General features: G+C 37.2%; 1 protein-coding gene across 2 annotated transcripts in view; it reads left to right on the top strand.

Moving 5' to 3' along the window:
- The window catches only part of LOC128211848 (lysyl oxidase homolog 3-like), a 30,851-nt gene extending 14,281 nt beyond the window's left edge, over positions 1–16,570 (top strand). The window contains exons 2-11 of one of the 2 annotated variants that reach the window (XM_052916941.1): positions 4,374–5,004; positions 6,682–6,903; positions 7,151–7,283; positions 7,575–7,754; positions 8,079–8,244; positions 9,877–10,014; positions 11,009–11,126; positions 11,506–11,663; positions 12,835–12,929; positions 14,032–16,570. In XM_052916941.1, the coding sequence (XP_052772901.1) occupies positions 4,374–5,004; positions 6,682–6,903; positions 7,151–7,283; positions 7,575–7,754; positions 8,079–8,244; positions 9,877–10,014; positions 11,009–11,126; positions 11,506–11,663; positions 12,835–12,929; positions 14,032–14,157 (1,967 nt within the window). In that variant the 3' untranslated portion in view covers positions 14,158–16,570. The remainder of the gene's footprint in view (positions 1–4,373; positions 5,005–6,681; positions 6,904–7,150; positions 7,284–7,574; positions 7,755–8,078; positions 8,245–9,876; positions 10,015–11,008; positions 11,127–11,505; positions 11,664–12,834; positions 12,930–14,031) is intronic. The other variant, XM_052916942.1, reaches the window with a different exon arrangement.
- Positions 16,571–18,261: the final 1,691 nt, after the last annotated feature.

The following is an 18,261-nucleotide window of genomic DNA, read 5'->3' as shown; positions in this document are numbered from 1 at the left end:
CTTTAATGGTACCCGACTCACAAATTTGAGAAATAAGGATGCCTGGTACCCTCAAAAATGGTAGAATATCCAGTCTAGTATAATACAGTCGAACCCCGTTGGCTCGAAATCCCAGGGACCAGCGAAAATATATCGAGCCTCGGAAAATTCGAGCCAAGCGGGAATGCTTATTTTCAGTTAAAAGAAATCGGTCCTTTACGTCCAGTTCGAGCCAACGAGGAATTCGAGCCAAGCGAGTTCGAGCCAACGAGGATCGACTGTACAATACACACATCAAATTTATGGCTTGCAATATTGAAAAATAGGTCATTTCCTATCATATATCAGTTGAAATAAACAGCAAATATCCAAACTATTATAAATGTATGTTTTATGATTTTTGTTCATTTATTTTACAGATAAGTAGTCAGCAAGCTATTACCTTATGCCCGAAACCATCATGTTGCGGAATACCAGGCTTTAACATTTAACATTATGTTAATGAATCAGAGAACTAATTATGTTTTGGTAGGATTCTATATTAAGTATCTCACATTCATGCTTGTTTCATAACATAAACTTAAATAAAGTATTGCATATGAACGTGGAAAAATAGTTTTTAAACAAATAGCTGTTGCTTTGCAAGGGAGATCACTGCGTTGGAGATTGTGTACATTGAAGTACCTCAACGGGTTTCAAAGCTTTGTCTTCGTGTGTGTATGTGCATGTTCTTATAAATTCTTGATTGTATTGTTGTTTTACTCATCTATATGGGTTTTCACAGACACCGGCTCGATATGTTTAAAAATGTAGAAACGCACAGTGATTTTGTCAGAAGAACGTACATTCGAAACTCCTCGGCCATTTACCATCGAAAAAACTCGGATGTATGCCGGTACATCAGTAGAAGTAGTTCGCAAAATATAAATAATAGTTTTAATTAATTGTAGTTTTAACGTGTATTGTTAATTATTAAGCCTTATTGATCGTCATTGAAGTGTAGTATTGCAGAAGCAATTTTGATTCCCAAGAGGAAAGTCATAAGGTTTAACTGCTAAATTGAAATAACTACGCGATCTACTTGCAGCGTAGTTAAATATATAGATTTCTGACATTGTAAATCGTCCATATACATCCGAGGTTGTTTATGATGGAAAATGGCCCAGGAGTTCCGAATGAAAAACGTACACTAAAGCCACTATGATAAACCAATTCAGACGAAAATACGCTACATGTGAAAATACAGTCCGTACTCATAAGAACAGTGCAACAGAAACTCAAATTTCACGTGAGAACAAAAGAAAGACAACCAATTAGTCTCGGGTGGGGGCTCGCTGTTACCACCCCAGGTATTGGGTTTCCAGTGGAATTTCGGGCTCGCTTTGGAGCCCACAACTGCCGGGTCGGGTGTCATGGGCGTTGACCCATGTTGGGTTGTGTGCGGGTACCACCTGGGTTAATGAAGTACCCCCGGGCACTGGAATACACAAATACTACCACTGCAAGCCTTATCATAATTATTTATGATAACTTAAAAAATGTCCAACCCTGTGCATGGTGCCGTATTTAATTGAATGGGTGCGTTTCAGGTACATTATAAAGTGATAACTTATGACCTGGTCGCGAGACCAAGGCATTTAAAGTCAAAAGCGTACAAGACTCAACTTCGTGTAAATTAATTAATATAGATATCTTTAGTCTCAACTTCACGTATATCAGTTAATATAGATATATCTTAAGTTTCACAGACAAACAATTTCTCGTCTGGTTGATTTTTAACATGTGTTCTTTGGTTCTACAAGTTAGACAGCAGATCTTGAAATTGGGAACACCGTGGACTAGATCTGCGAGGAGATATGGAGCGATTCTAACATGGTTCCAAAGCTTTCCTGACCCATACGGAAGATGCCTTTGTTATGCAAATAATGCAGCAGTCAAACAATCTGATAAGTTTGATGACTGTTTTGTGCGGGCCTCGGTCTGCTTGACCCTGCTAGGCTGGGTTTGGCCTAATAGGGCCAATTAGGCGCACATAGACAACACTAATTTACATTATCACCTGCTCTGAAATTCCATGTTTGGAACATGGCACTGTTTTTATGTCCTATGGCGATCGTATCAGACTCCCCTTTTAACCTCATTTTGCATAATATTGTGTTTGTTCCCTATGCCGTAAAAGGAATACAAATTCTCGCCTTATCTCGATGTTCCATCCATGATTATTAAACGAATGATTGGCATCGTCCTCGCATGACTTGCATACAGCTGTACGCTGTACTGCATTCGGAACTCCTCGGCCATTTTTATCAAAAACTACCTCGGATGTATGCCGGTACATCAGTTGAAGTAGTTCGTATTTTATTCAATTATATCATTAATTAAATTTAGTGTTTAAGAGTTGTATTTATTGATTTTAGTTTAAATTGATTGCCAATGAAGTGTTTTATTGTAAACATGATTATGAATCCCAAGAGTAAAGTAATAAAGTTTAACTGCTAAATAAAATTACTACGCGATCTACTTGCAGCGGGCTTATCGGTGCCACTGTTTGAGCATGTAAACCGTCCTAATATATCCGAGGTTGATTTCGATAAAAATGGCCGTGGAGTTCCGAATGCGCTGTACTGGACAGTCACGCTATACCAGTATCTCTTGTGTAAAAGAGCTTGCTTAGTCAAGTGAACTTTTGACTTGGTTTAAACATATTTTATTCAACATATCTCTATATACATATAATACACGTTAAATATAATTTAAGTATTTGCATTAATATATTGAATCGGATTGAAACGAAAGCATAGCTTATAAAGTTTCTCTCCGTGAGAATTAAGTTACACGTTATGCAGAGTAATGAGAAGGTTAGACAATTTTAATTACATGTATATATGTTGTTAATGAAAACATGCAGAATATTATCTTAAGAGAACGAAAGAAAGCGTTTGAAATAGTGTATAAAAATGATGATTTGGGTAACAAAAAAAAGATGGATGGATGAAAAAAAGTAGACAGAGCGAGAGTATATGTAAGTTTGATGATAGTTAGATTGATGATAGATCACTTTTGACTTGTCCAGCCACTCGAGATCAGATATTATATAACTATTACCTCCCTTTAAGGTGGCCATTATTCATTTCATTATACAGAACAAAACTTACTTTAATTTTTTCTTTAAATATTGGTTTAGTATTTTACTAAAGTTACATATCCAAAAATTCTCGTCTGATACCAAAATATAACCAAAGCGCATGAAGGACACAGACGAAACGGTAGAAGGTAATTCCCGTCTCGCATCGTACTATGACGTCAGATACCATTGCGCTACCAAAACTTTCATTTTTTTAGAACGATGCAACGCTGAAAATTGAGGCCAAGGATTGCATATTTAAAATACAAGCACGTCTAAAATCTAAGAACTACATCATAGCATAGTCTTTTATAGGCTATGAAACATTTTCATATATTTTCTGTCAACAAAGTTATTTAGAGTTAACGTCAGTTACTTGTTTGTTTACATCGTTTGTGACCCTTGGTGACCCATGTGAGAAGCCCTTTAGGTCACGTGATTCCTCACCATGAGTGCGGGGATTACAGTGAAGATTGTTGCATGCCGAAGTTAACTATACAGTCAAAACAAGTTATATCGAAGTCCTTTGGACCTCGGGAAAGATTAATATTCGAAATAACCGAAAGACAAATCATTGCTAAATAAACCCAACACATTCGAAGGAAGTTCGACTTAACCAGAGAGTCGAGATAACAGAGTTCAACATAGCGAGCTTCGACTGTATAGTACTTAGGGAATAAAAGGAAGGAAGTTTAATAATTCAATTAGCAATGTAACACCCAATGCTATTTCACCACCATTGACGCGAACCTTAAGAGTATTAGCTACTGGTTACCGAATTGTACCGGACCTTTCAAAACACAAATATTCTAAATTTTAGAACATTTCACAGCGCTGACCATCGTCGGTAACCACGGAAATTTGTTACACTTCATAAATACCGTGGGACACTTGACTGAAAATTTCGTTCTAATAAATATGCATGAGGCAGGAGAGACAACACTTCTTCCAATGAATTCGCATGTTACACTCAAGTATTGTTCAATAACTTTACAGTTTCAGTAGCCTCCGTGGCCGTGCAGTCTTGACTACTGTCTAATATTTGTTTGTACTGAGAAGGCGGACCTGGTTCATCTTTTCAACCGTAAAGCATCTGGTTCTTTGCGGAACCAATGGAACTGCCTCATTAAATATTCATGATTACAAGATTTTTTTAGCAAAATTGCCTACGGTATAGTGTGTGTCGGGGATATCCAACGATGACTGTTGGCATTTTGGCTAACATACACACGTTAGATACAAAAAACTTAATACTTCTTTTATTTCCCAGGTCGGGTTTGGTTGTCGGGACTTCGTTGTCGTGGTAACGAACAACACCTGACTATGTGTTATTCTCGGGGCTGGGGCACATCAATCCGTCGTTGTACCGACTATAAATCGTCGGCTGGTGTCGTCTGCAATCAACGGACAAGACACAATCACCATCGGGAAGAATCGAACCTGAGTAACGACCAGGCATCTCCTTCAGTGCCAGAACGGGAAGAGCGGCCTGGGCTGACAGACGAGACACAGATGTCAACAAAACGGCCAAGAACAACAACGAGAAAACCACCAGCGACGACGAAAAAAACAACAACAACGACAACAAAACCAACAACGACTACTAGAAAAACTACAACCTCGCGCCCCACAACGCCACCGACAACACAAACAACGACAGTCACTACCACAACGAGTAAACCGACAACAACAACAACACCATCAACAACAACAAAACCCACCACATCAACGACTAAGAAAGTGACTACAAAAAGAACTACAACTACCGCAAAACCCAAGACAGACTCCCCGCCGACGACGACGCCGCGGGTTTACAACCAATGGGTCTACAACCAGGAGATGTGGCGCTGGTATTTCTACCGCCGTGACGGTTCAGTCATCACATCCAGACCCGACGCAAGGTATGACATGTCTGACTTGGACATTATCAACTAAATGTATAAAGAATAAGACTATACATGTGTAGAAAGGCAATCATATATTTCGTATTTCGAAAACAAATAGCCCACACATAAGAATTTTCATTAACAGTTTACCTATCCGTTTCTTTCATTCGAAAAACGCGGATCTTACACATTGGCACCGGATTTGCAAACTCAATAAAAAATAATTAAAAAATTAAAAAAATCTTATAATTCCAAACTAAAAATTAAAATACCAAAAATGTGAAAAATATATAAAAATGATTGAGTTTGAAAATCCGGTGCCAGTAATCTTACATGAATAAGAAATTATGCAGCCTGAAACGATATTCTGTCATGTTTGAACACCAAATAGGCATTATCGGTAAATTTAGCCGTCTTGTTAAACTCCATCTTGCACCCCCCCCCCCCCATATTAGACGCCACTTTTTCATTTTTTGTTTCTCTTTGTTTTTTGATAATTCAATAAAGCGCCGTAAAAGCTGCACTCTCACAGATATACCTTTTTTACAACTTTTTTTTTATTTTTTGTCTTGGAAAGAGCAAAGTTTTGAGTAAATATCTGCAAACCAATGATAAAAGACTGCTGACAAAAGATCAGATCGTAGATTTTCCGTTTGAAAATTAATGTTTTATGGCTTAAACCGTTACTAACGGTTTAGGAAAAATGCATAAAACTTAATTTTTTGAACTTAAATATAAAAATCTGCGATCTATTTTTTGTCAGCATTCTTATATAACTGGTTTCCAAGGATTTTCGCAAACATTTGCTCGTTCCAAGACAAAAAATAATAAAAGTTGTCAAACGTTCAATCTGTGAGAGTGCAGCTTTAAAAGAACAATCAAATATTACTTTTATGAAAAATAATACATAAATAATCGTCAAATTCGTGATGTTAGATGTAAGAATTGACGTCAACATTGATCGATAATTAGTGCGCCTTTGACATCAGTAAAAAAAACTTCGTGCGCGCGTTTTGGTTAGATCTACTAAACATCGGCTAATTCAAATACGTCACCTTTTTCACAAAACTGTTTATTTAGGCCATGTAGGGAAAATGACGTGTTTCCGGACCTAACCGAGAAACCCCACCCTTAGGCACGTTGCGTAGTCAGTAATTTGGCAAGCCTCGTGACCAGCTTATGCGCGTGCTTTCCGGTCGGAGCTTTCTATCCGTACCGGAAACACATTATTATTGTTATTTTATTATTATTATTATTATTATTATTATTATTATTATTATTATTATTATTATTATCTACCGATGTCTCATGCTATTGTTTGAACGGCGGGTTTGGTACAGTACACCATCCGATGATAGTTTTAGTAAATAAATAATAATAACATTTAAATGATACAGTTGAAATTAGCGTTATTACTAATATTATATTTTTTAATTATAATTATTATTATTATTAATATTATTATTTTATTATTGTTGTTGTTGTTGTTATTATCATCATTATTGTTATTATTATTATTGTTATTATTATTATTATTATTAGTAGTAGTAGTAGTAGTAGTAGTAGTAGTAGTAGTAGTAGTAGTAGTAGTAGTAGTAGTAGTAGTAGTAGTAGTAGTAGTAGTAGTAGTATTACCATTGCTGTTATTATTATTATATTATTATAACACTATTTGCGTCTACTGCTACCCAGGTATTATAATCAACGGAATACCACAACCTCCTCTACAACAACCACCACAACCACAACTCGCCGCCCGCCACCCCTTCCCCTTGACAACAGTATATATGACAATAATCGCCATGACGACGCGTATAACTCCATAGATAACAATCCCTTGTTTAACACAGTGGGTGGGGAAAACGAAAACGAACTACTGCAAGACATTAGGAGACACCCTTCCAGCGGACAGAGGTAGTAGGCCAAAAAGTAACATTTTGTTCATGTTTTGACGCAGTAAAAAGCGGTGTTTATCATTTAGGTTTAGTGTTGCCACACTTATTTAAAGCTCACAAATTTACTGTCTGTAAGGTAAATAAGGCTCAAATGTATTGTGTTCCATAACATATAAATAATTAAATATTAACGACTTTGTCCGTCGGATATCTTAAAATCCTTAAGCTGCATGCCTTAACTGTCTCTAAAATGGTATTTCAAATAGCATTTACCACAACAGTATAAAGGAGGGATACGTCCAGGACGCGCCTTTGGAGTTTAGTGATGACGACATTGACAACGTCATCGAGCCAATAACTACGCTCGCTCCCGCCGCTCCGCAAGTCACCGCGCCAAGCGTATGTTCCTTTATGTGACTATTGTAAGACATTTAACTCACAACGCTTTAAATAAACCACAGGCAGGTTACGTTTTAGCCTTTTTTACAACTGATAAGAATTCTAAATATGACCACTTGTTTTCTGAATTATGGTGTATGTGAAGTTTAAAATACATTTTAAACAGTTCAAGATAGAAATATTCCATTTTAAATGGCAAATTTGAATACTTTAAGTTCAGTATGTATTTGATTGTGAGAAAAAAACGCTACAGATAAAGAATGTGTTTTCATTCATCTTGAATTGACACAGTACTCAGAGTTCCGGTTGGCTGGCGGGCGGGACTACAGGGGCTACAAGGAAGGGCGGCTGGAGGTCAGATTAGCCGGAAGTGACGTTTGGGGTGTCGTCTGCGGGGACGCATGGAACTTCCGGTCTGCCATTGTTACGTGCAGACACTTTGGGGACGGCTATGCAAGGACTGCACATAAGGTACTAGAAATTCAATGAGATATTAAAAGATAAAAAATGACAAAAATTATTTGAAGAAAACGGTACGGAGTTGAAAAAGGGTACTGAAAATTCCACATAAGATAACGCAACAGCGCTTAAGCGAAAAATAGTCATTTCATTGTGGAACGGATTTTAAGTTTTTAATTTGCTGTCAAAAATTCTCAAAAAGATAAATCATCTTATAACAAAGACTCGTGTAATTATTTGTTTATGTTTGTTCTCAGGCGAGGAGTATATATAAATCAAAATACTGTTGTCTCTAGTTAGTTCATAAGAATGATTTCGAAATGTCCGATTTTTTAGACAAACCACTATGGCGGCTCGAACATGGACAAAGTACTGGCGGAAATCGTCTGCACCGGAAGAGAGGAGCGCCTGGAAGACTGTAGGTTTCTGACAACCGAGATGACGCCTGGCAAAGCGGCTTGCTCCAACGCGCAGTCCGTCGCCGGCGTTATTTGTGACACAAGTAAGGGCAGTTTGAGATGGTATATTTTCCCTCGGCACAGTGGAGCAAATATTATAAGAAACTTTTAATGTTCAATTTTATATCCATGTCAGCGTTACAATGCAACACAGATATCTCCCGTTTTGCGTAAAATTAAAATAGTTCATTTTATTTTGTTGATTTGGCGTGTCACACCTATCCGATTTTTCTCGCTTGAGCTATGCCGGACCACAAATTTGGCGATTCTCGGGAACCGGTTCTAGTACGGCAGTGCAACGGTATCACATTATTAAGAACGGTAGAACATCGTCAGAGCATTGGCGAAAAAATAGCATCGGCCGAAGACGGTATAAAAAATTAAACATGCTCAAAAAGTTCTCCCGTTGCGCTGCCAGAGCAAGCAACGGGTCTAAAACGGTAATACAACGGCAGTTCTCCGGTATGGCTTCGTTAGTGTCGGTAGGGAACCGGTAGCGCCCGTCATGGATCGGCGGCTCCCTGGTGGCCTCAATTTGTACCGTACTGCTACAGATGTGATATCGTATACTGCCGATAAACTTACGATGTACTTATGTTCTTAACAAATAGATACTGTTCTATAGTACAACGGCAGCGCAACGGTATCGCTCCACTATTGCTCCGGTCAGCGATGGCAAATCGGTAGAACAACGGCGCGCCTCTGTATACCATCGTAGACAGAATAATTTTATTTGGGTAGCACATCGGCTCTTACGCTGAGCCTACATCGATATTGCTAAGGCCAGTTGTGATTGTTCAAGTGATTTTTTGACGGAACTACGCCTATTTCCCGTCGACGTTATTTGTGTGCTACGGTTTAGTTCCGGCGAGCTACATTGGTAGCGTGTGACAGGTCCTTAAGCTGATCATAAACTTTTTTTTTATTTACTTCATCGGGAATAGTTTTAATGAATACAGTCGAACCCCGTTGGCTCGAACTCGCTTGGCTCGAATTCCTTGTTGGCTCGAACTGATTTTATGGACCGATTTTAATTTATCCTGAAGGAAAGCATTACCGCTTGGCTCGAAATTTCCGAGGCTCGAGGTACAGTCGAGACCCGTTGGCTTGAATTTCCCGTTGGCTCGAATTGGATGTAAAGGACCGATTTAGTTTTACTCATTATAAGCATTCCCGCTTGGCTCGATTTTCGCGAGGCTCAAAGTATTTTGGCCGGGCCCTGGGATATCGAGCCAACGGGTTTCGACTGTATTTTTGTCGATTCCTGGAAGTTCGAGCCAACGGGTTTCGACTGTATTTTCGTCGATTACTGGGAGTTCGAGCCAACGGGTTTCGACTGTATTTTCGTCGATTCCTGGGAGTTCGAGCCAACGGGTTTCGACTGTATTTTCGTCGATTCCTGGGAGTTCGAGCCAACGGGGTTCGACTGTATAATAAAGTATGCTTACAAACGTTCGATCAAACTGATTGAATTGTAGCCATAAACAGTTGAGTTTCCTTAAAGTTAGGCTTGATTCGTGAACGTCCTGAGGGTAACGCAAAATTCATATGTTAATGTATGACACATGCATGCGAAAGAGTGTCGTCGGATACCCACTTGCGTCTCATTTGGGCAATGGGTCTGTCATGCGTGTATCTTGGGAGTAATTGACACTTGTTTCTCTCTACACGTGCAGGGCTGCCGGACCTGCAGCCGGACCTGAAGGCTGTCCAGGAGTCCGCCTTCCTCTCAGACCGCTATCTCTACTACCTCCAGTGCGCATACGAGGAAGGATGCCTCTCCTCCACCGCCAATGACATGTACGGAACTAACAGTGAGTATACGGCCCTTCCGACTCGATTAAGAATTTCATTCGGAACTCCTCGGCCTTTTCTCATCGAAAATAATCTCGGATGTATACATATGGACGGTTAACAACGTTAAAAACTTAAAATTTAACTACGCTACAAGTAGATCGCGTAGTAATTTCAATTTAGCCGCTAAACTTAATGACTTTACTCTTGGGAATCATAATTATTTATGCAATAATGCACTTCACTGGCAATCAATCCAGACTTAGTAATACAAAATACACGTTAAAACACTACAATTAATTAATACTATTATTTCAAATGTTTAAGAACTACTTCTACTGATGTACCGGCATACATCCGAGGTTGTTTTCGATGAGAAATGGCCGAGGTGTTCCGAATGACAATATTTGTTAACATTTGATTGATGGAAAAAGTTTAAAAAGTATCTGACTTTTTATATGGCCACGTGGCCATAAATTCCACTATTAAAAAAGTGCCAAAATATCGCAAACATTTTTATATCTGTACTTTTGATTATTAAAGTCAAATCAGTTAAACATAAAACATCTATTCAATTGAAACATATAGGGTGCCTCTTTTAAGAGACTCGTTCACGTTTTTATAGAGTTAGACATTGAGAAAATAGTAATGTGAACAAAACATTGTGCTAAAATGATAAAAATATTGTTATAATTCAATTGTTTTGTTTTTTTTGTTGTTTTGTTTTATAAATGTGACATATCGAAAAAGAAATAAGATAAGGCTTCAGTTGGCTTTACAATAATTTGCTAAAAGGGGAATCTGCCGGTCTCTGTTTAGTCTTGATTATAAATGTAAGTAAAAAAACTATTATTTCATAAGAGTTTTAAAAAATCGTTTCCAACACAGAATATTTATGTGAGTGGGTCCCTTTAGAAGATGATTCTGGCAAGAGTTTGTTTAACATTTTCATGTGTTTAATGTTTAAAACCGAAGTGTAGAATTAAGACAAAACCATCATGACACGTTTTCCAGGTTGGCAATACGCGAAGCGTCGTCTGCTTCACTTCTCCACGATCGCTAAGAACATCGGGAAGGCTGACTTCCGGCCAGACGTGGACCGATCACAGTGGGAGTGGCACGCATGCCACCAGTAAGTCGTATAGTATATTTACATGATTCTTCATTATTATGAAAGTCACATAAATTTTTAATATCATATTAAGCAGGATAACAAGATTCAGGAATCGGCTAAACAAAAAAGGCCTATTCCAGATTGACATTACATAGTGAGAATAGCGAACGGTTCTTATACACACGCATATAGAATCGTATAATCCGAACAAGGTGTTCGTCGCTTTTAAAGACCTTTAGAGTTTATTTTCTTCACAAATGCGACGTTAAAAAAATCCTACCCCTTTACAATTGATTACACAATCAAGTTTCAAGTTTTCAAGTTTTTATTTACATCTTTGGCATATAATATGCATGAGATTATGACATAGTAACAAGTTTAAAACGGTTAATTACAGGCACTACCATAGTATGGAGGCTTTCTCCCATTACGACATCATAGACTCGCATGGGAACCAGATTGCGGAGGGCCACAAGGCGAGTTTCTGTCTCGAGGATTCCGCCTGCGAGAGGGGCGTCAATCCGAAGTACAACTGCAATGGGTTCGGACACCAAGGTAAGAAACTCATGATGCCTTTTCTCCCACCACAGTTAAACAAAATTAAGTAAAAATGTATTTTTGCTGGAACTCTTTTGAAACTAATTGCGTATGGATATGCGATAATTCGTGGTTGTCATGGATATGCGCGCAGCGATTCAGATTATGTTAATAGTCAAATCGGTCTTTAAATAGTTTTAAGGAGAGTGAAGTATTGTTTCTTGAAAGGTGCGTGAAAACTGTTTTTAATAATTAATTAGCATTCTAAATATTGCCACAAGACAAGGTTTCCATGACGCTACAGACGACAGTCTTCAACAAGGGAGGTAATTACAATGTGGCGACCATTAAAAAGGAGTTCTATGCGGGCATTTTATCTTCGCCCGTGGGCAAGATGAAAATTTCTAGCATGGTTAAATTATTAGACCTACTTATCTGAGATGGGGGAAATAACCTTTACAATGTCATAATCTGAGAATGTATTGGATATACATCTCCTGCTTATATCAGTGTAACTATAACTACATACATTACACTCGTGATTGAAATTGTGCACCTCGGACAATGGTTAAATGGTTATCAGTGTAACTATAACTACATACATTACACTCGTGATTGAAATTGTGCACCTCGGACAACGGTTAAATGGCTATCAGTGTAACTATAACTACATACATTACACTCGTGATTGAAATTGTGCACCTCGGACAACGGTTAAATGGTTTTAGATTAGAATAAAAACTACATTCAAGCCAATAAAAATACAGATTAATCATTAAGTACTGAGCTTAATCAATTAGACTTTCAACTTTCGCGGGTGTTTAAAGGTATTCCTACTGCCATTCATCCGATACACAATCCCTGCGTCAGAGTTTGCGTTGTCAATGTGTCAGGCAATGAGTATTCTACAGTTTTGTAATTTTGTCAGTTAGATTACCTGAATTAAAATCTTACTGATTCAGATGGGCTCGTTCACTTCGCTCAATACGCCTTTTCTTAATCATTAAGAATTTAATTCATATCATCAAACTATTTCATAACATCGAATTCTTTAATTCAAAAGGTTAACGTGTTTAAACAACCGGAATGTAACTGGTAAAACTTATTTGAATATTCGTAACATAGTAGGTTAAAATAATTGAATAAGCATTTCGGTAAGTGGTAGACATTATCGACCGTCTGTTTTCAGGCATTTCGGTTGGTTGCCAGGACAGTTACCTTGCCGATATAGACTGTCAGTGGATAGACGTCACCGATGTCAAACCCGGCATGTACACGCTCAAGGTATGGATGCATAAATGCAGATACGTTTTAGATTATAACCTATATTTGCAAGATACGTTTAAGATTATAACCTACATTTCCCAGATACGTTTTAGATATAAACCTACATTTCCCAGATACGTTTTACATAATAACCTACATTTCCCAGATACGTTTTACATAATAACCTACATTTCCCAGATACGTTTTAGATATAAACCTACATTTCCCAGATACGTTTTACATAATAACCTACATTTCCCAGATACGTTTAAGATTATAACCTACATTTCCCAAATACGTTTTAGATTTTAACCTACATTTCCCAGATACGTTTAAGGTTATAACCTACATTTCCCACATACGTTTCGATTATAACCTACATTTCCAAGATGCGTTTTAGATTATAAACTACATTTTCAGATACGTTGGAAAAATAGGTTGTAATCTTTAACGTATTTTAGATAATAACCTACATTTCCCAGATACGTTTAAGATAATAACTTACATTTCCAGCCTATTGGATATTTGATCGACCTTCAGTTAGTAACCATTATTCGTTAAGTTAAAGCTTTTAAAATTTAAGAGACATGGCGTCATAATATAGTTGAAATAGGACTATGAGGGGCTCCATTTGCAGAGCAGCCTTTTTAACCATTTAGGGTTTACATAATAATTGTGTTCTATCACGCATCGCAATAACGGCTATGGCAATTGTGGACACAATAAGCTATAATTTAGTTTATATATGAGATTATCAACAAAATATAGGGTAACATGTCACATTTCCACAGTTAAAAAGAATTGCAAAACATATAACATGACGTCAAACAACGTCGCTCGCGCTATATTGTTAAATGTACAAAAGTCCGTTTTCTGTGTCAAATATTACACGGCTTTATAAAATATGGCATGCAAGAAAAAAGAATCAAGCATGTGTTTCCCATCTGAATCGGAAACACAATCCAACCCTCAGAACTGCTGCGGTGTCGCTCACTCGGCATGCATCGTAACCGGTTTCCGAATGTGCCTTCGGGTCGGTTCGGAGTTTCCGATCCGGACCGGAAACACACGATATATATTTTTATTAATCAGTTGAACATTTCGTTATTAATATTTGCAGATTGAGCTCAACCCCAACATGAATGTTCCGGAGATTTCATATGAAAACAACGTGGCAAGATGTAACCTGTATTTCAACTCTATACAAGCGAGGGTTTATAACTGTTCGATGGACTCACTGTTATAGTATCCGATCACCTCCCAACCCTAGTGATAAATCTGAAACAAAGATGTGATATTTGTGCAACGACGGTGATATTTTATTGAACAGCACCACGGGGCCAAGGTTATAGCTATTCGGCCAATGGGGGAACACGGAGAATGAAATGTTTTGTTGGTTAAAATGGATATTGTCACGTTTTCTCTGTGAATATTCTGAATTCCTCAGGCGTTTATAGATTACTTGTTTCCAAATTTAAGCGAAAATTCCAGTTCGATTTGGGAAGTGTTACATCATCATTATAAGCCAATTTGCGCTAGACAGAGCGCAATTAGGCAGCCAGCGGTAAATATCTGCCAGGTTCCAACCACCCACAACATGCCAAGACCCACTGAGTCACGTTAAAGGCACACATTGTCCCCTTAGTGCAAGAACTCAATAACTGCTTCTATTTTTATATGCAGTTATTGAGTTATTGCACTAAGGGGACAACATAATCTGCTTATGTGTATTCGGTTTTAGTTATAAATCATAAAAACAATTACGTGTTGCACTATCCAGATCTCTTGAACACTTCTAATTAACTTCTTGTTTATAGCAAAGCACGTCGAATGGTTCAACAGTATGTTTAAATAACCTTTTTACAAATTCTCCCAATTTGTTTTTTTATAAAGCTTTAAAGGGACTCGCTCATGTCTTTGTAAAATTCACTTTTTTTTCTTTTTATGACGAAATAAAGTGTGGCAAATCGTAAGTAGTGTTATAACTAAGATAACGAAAGCTGGAACCCTTCAGCAAATGATTATATTTGCTTTATCATTGTCTTTAAAGATAACAATTTACATTAAGTATTAACAATGCAATGCTGTTTTCTTTCTTTTTCTTCACTTTACCGCACCCCACTAAAAAAAATGTTTTTTAAACTCTGATTTATTTTTTTGCAATTTCGATATCATGGAGTAAACTAAATACATAAAAAGGTGTGTTTAGATGCATTACCCGGAAAACTCATTTTTGATCCGAAAATATGAGCGAATTCCTTTAAGCAAGGTTCTGTCACTGTGGTTTAGCGGGATTAACCTGCCTAAAGACCCAGGTTCGATCCCTTGTGCCGGCACAATATGAATGGAAATGAATCTTATTTTTTAAATTTCTTTTTTGTAAATATGTTTATAAAATTAAGTTTATGTTACAAAATATCATATTGATATTTGTTTTAAGATATATTTTTCATTAACCAATCAGCATTTCAGTTAATGTGCCTTTAACAATGCTAAGTAAAAAGTGATTTTAGACCTGTTTGGAAAGCTAGTGCAGCTCCTGTATTTTATATGCATAGAGAGAGGGGGGGTTAAAGTAGATGTAAAGCGGATTGATAATCATAGCAAAAACAATCATAAAAAGAGGGAGATGGGTGATTTTGGTTTGATTAAATTGATTTCGGATTAATAATCATAACCTCGAACAATATTAATTAAAGGGACTAGACACCAGATGGTCCCCAAATCGGTAAATACAGTATTTCCTTAAGACAAGAATTGAAAATTCTTGGCTTCTTTATAGAAAATACTGTATACCTCATGCATATTCATTATAACGAGATTCTGTCATTCAATTGTCCCACGGTATGAATGAAGTGTAACGGAAGAAAGTTCCGTGGTTGCCGACGATGAGTACAAGATGTTCATCATGTTTTGCTTGTTGATAGTGTTATATATCTGAGATGAGTTAGCTTGTTGATTGTTTCATTATGGCCAGTCCTCAAAAGTGGCACCTCCAACAATCCGATTATCAATACAAATTATACTGAGGTCTTATTACATTCGAAATCTGTTGGCTCGATATCCCAGGGAGCGGCCACAATACTTCGAGCCTCGAAAATATCGAGCCAAGCGGGAATGTTCACTTAAATTAAAAAAGTCTGTTCTTTACATCCTTTTCGAGCAAACGAGGATAGCGAGCCAAGCGATATCGAGCCAACGGGTTTCGACATGTATTTTTATATCTGCTGATACCACAGGTCACTCAGATAATTTTGATGACACAAAATGAAAGCAAAACGTTCGTTTTTAACGATATTTTATAATGAAAACTTGAATGATCAACGTACTGAGGGGGATATTTGTTGGACATTTTTCTTGATCTTTCTTAAGAATCAATTCAGAGACGTATTGATTAAAATTATCGGTGGAACTGCTGCTTTTCCTGCAATTTAAAAAAACGGTTTTCATTTATTTTTTCGATTTTTATTCTTTTTTTCTGTCTTTTTGATGTTTGATTTTTCATTTGCTTGTACAATCACATCCATCAGATAACTGTAATATGTGTGCATTTCGTGCGTGAATTAAATGAATGAGCTTTGAAAAAAAAAATTCCATCAATTATAATATTAATATTTAGTAATTTATTACTTTTTATAATAAATGATTATCTAACGTGATTGGCTATACTTTGTTGTTGTTTTTCTTCACAGTTGTTTCCATGTTACACCATACACCATAAATTATAAACAACTGTACAAATAAAGCAATGGAACACAAAACAGTTAGAGAAATGAACAACAGAACAGTTAAAATAAAGATCCACCATACTACTTAAACAATGAAGCACAATGGAACTTTAACAATAAACCACCTAACAAAGAACCACCTAACAATGAACCACCATATAACTATTACAAGGAACCATTATAGAACTATAGCATTAACCACCATAGAACTTTAGCAATGAACCACAATAGAATTATAGCAATGAACCACCATAGAACTATAGCAATGAACCACCATAGAAATATAGCAATTAACCACCATAGAACTATAGCAATGAACCACCATAGAACTATAACGGTGAACCACCATTAAACTTTAGCAATGAACCACCATAGAACTATAGCATTAACAATCATAGAACTATAGCAATGAACCATAGAACTTAAGCTATGAACCACAATACACCTATAGCAATGAACCACCATAGAAGAACTACAATGAACCACAGTAGAACTAAAGCTATGAACGACCATAGCACTATAGCTATGAACCACCATAGAACTATAGCAATGAACCACCATAGCACTATAGCAATGAACCACCATAGCACTATAGCAATGAACCACCATAGCACTATAGCAATGAACCACCATAGCACTATAGCAATGAACCACCATAGAACTATAGCTATGAACGACCATAGCACTATATCAATGAACCACCATAGAACTATAGCTATGAACGACCATAGAACTATAGCTATGAACCACCATAGAACTATAGCAATGAACCACCATAGCACTATAGCAATGAACCACCATAGAACTATAGCAATGAACCACCATAGCACTATAGCAATGAACCACCATAGCACTATAGCAATGAACCACCATAGCACTATAGCAATGAACCACCATAAAACTATAGCTATGAACGACCATAGCACTATAGCAATGAACCACCATAGAACTATACCTATGAACGACCATAGAACTATAGCTATGAACGACCATAGAACTATAGCAATGAACCACCATAGAACTATAGCAATGAACCACCATAGCACTATAGCAATGAACCACCATAGAACTATAGCAATGAACCACCACAGCACTATAGCAATGAACCACCATAGAACTATAGCAATGAACCACCATAGCACTATAGCAATGAACCACCATAGAACTATAGCTATGAACGACCATAGCACTATAGCAATGAACCACCATAGAACTATACCTATAAACGACCATAGAACTATAGCAATGAACCACCATAGAACTATAGCAATGAACCACCATAGCACTATAGCAATGAACCACCATAGCACTATAGCAATGAACCACCATAGAACTATAGCAATGAATCACCATAGAACTATAGCTATGAACGACCATAGCACTATAGCTATGAACCACCATAGCACTATAGCAATGAACCACCATAGAACTATAGCAATGAACCACCATAGAACTATAGCAATGAACCACCATAGCACTATAGCAATGAACCACCATAGAACTATAGCTATGAACGACCATAGCACTATAGCAATGAACCACCATAGCACTATAGCAATGAACCACCATAGCACTATAGCAATGAACCACCATAACACTATAGCAATGAACCACCATAGCAC

The sequence above is a fragment of the Mya arenaria genome, chromosome 12, assembly GCF_026914265.1.
Source record: "Mya arenaria isolate MELC-2E11 chromosome 12, ASM2691426v1".
NCBI classification, from domain to species: domain Eukaryota; kingdom Metazoa; phylum Mollusca; class Bivalvia; order Myida; family Myidae; genus Mya; species Mya arenaria.
Note: the sequence above shows the minus strand (reverse complement) of the source record. Positions and strands in the feature narration are given on the sequence as shown.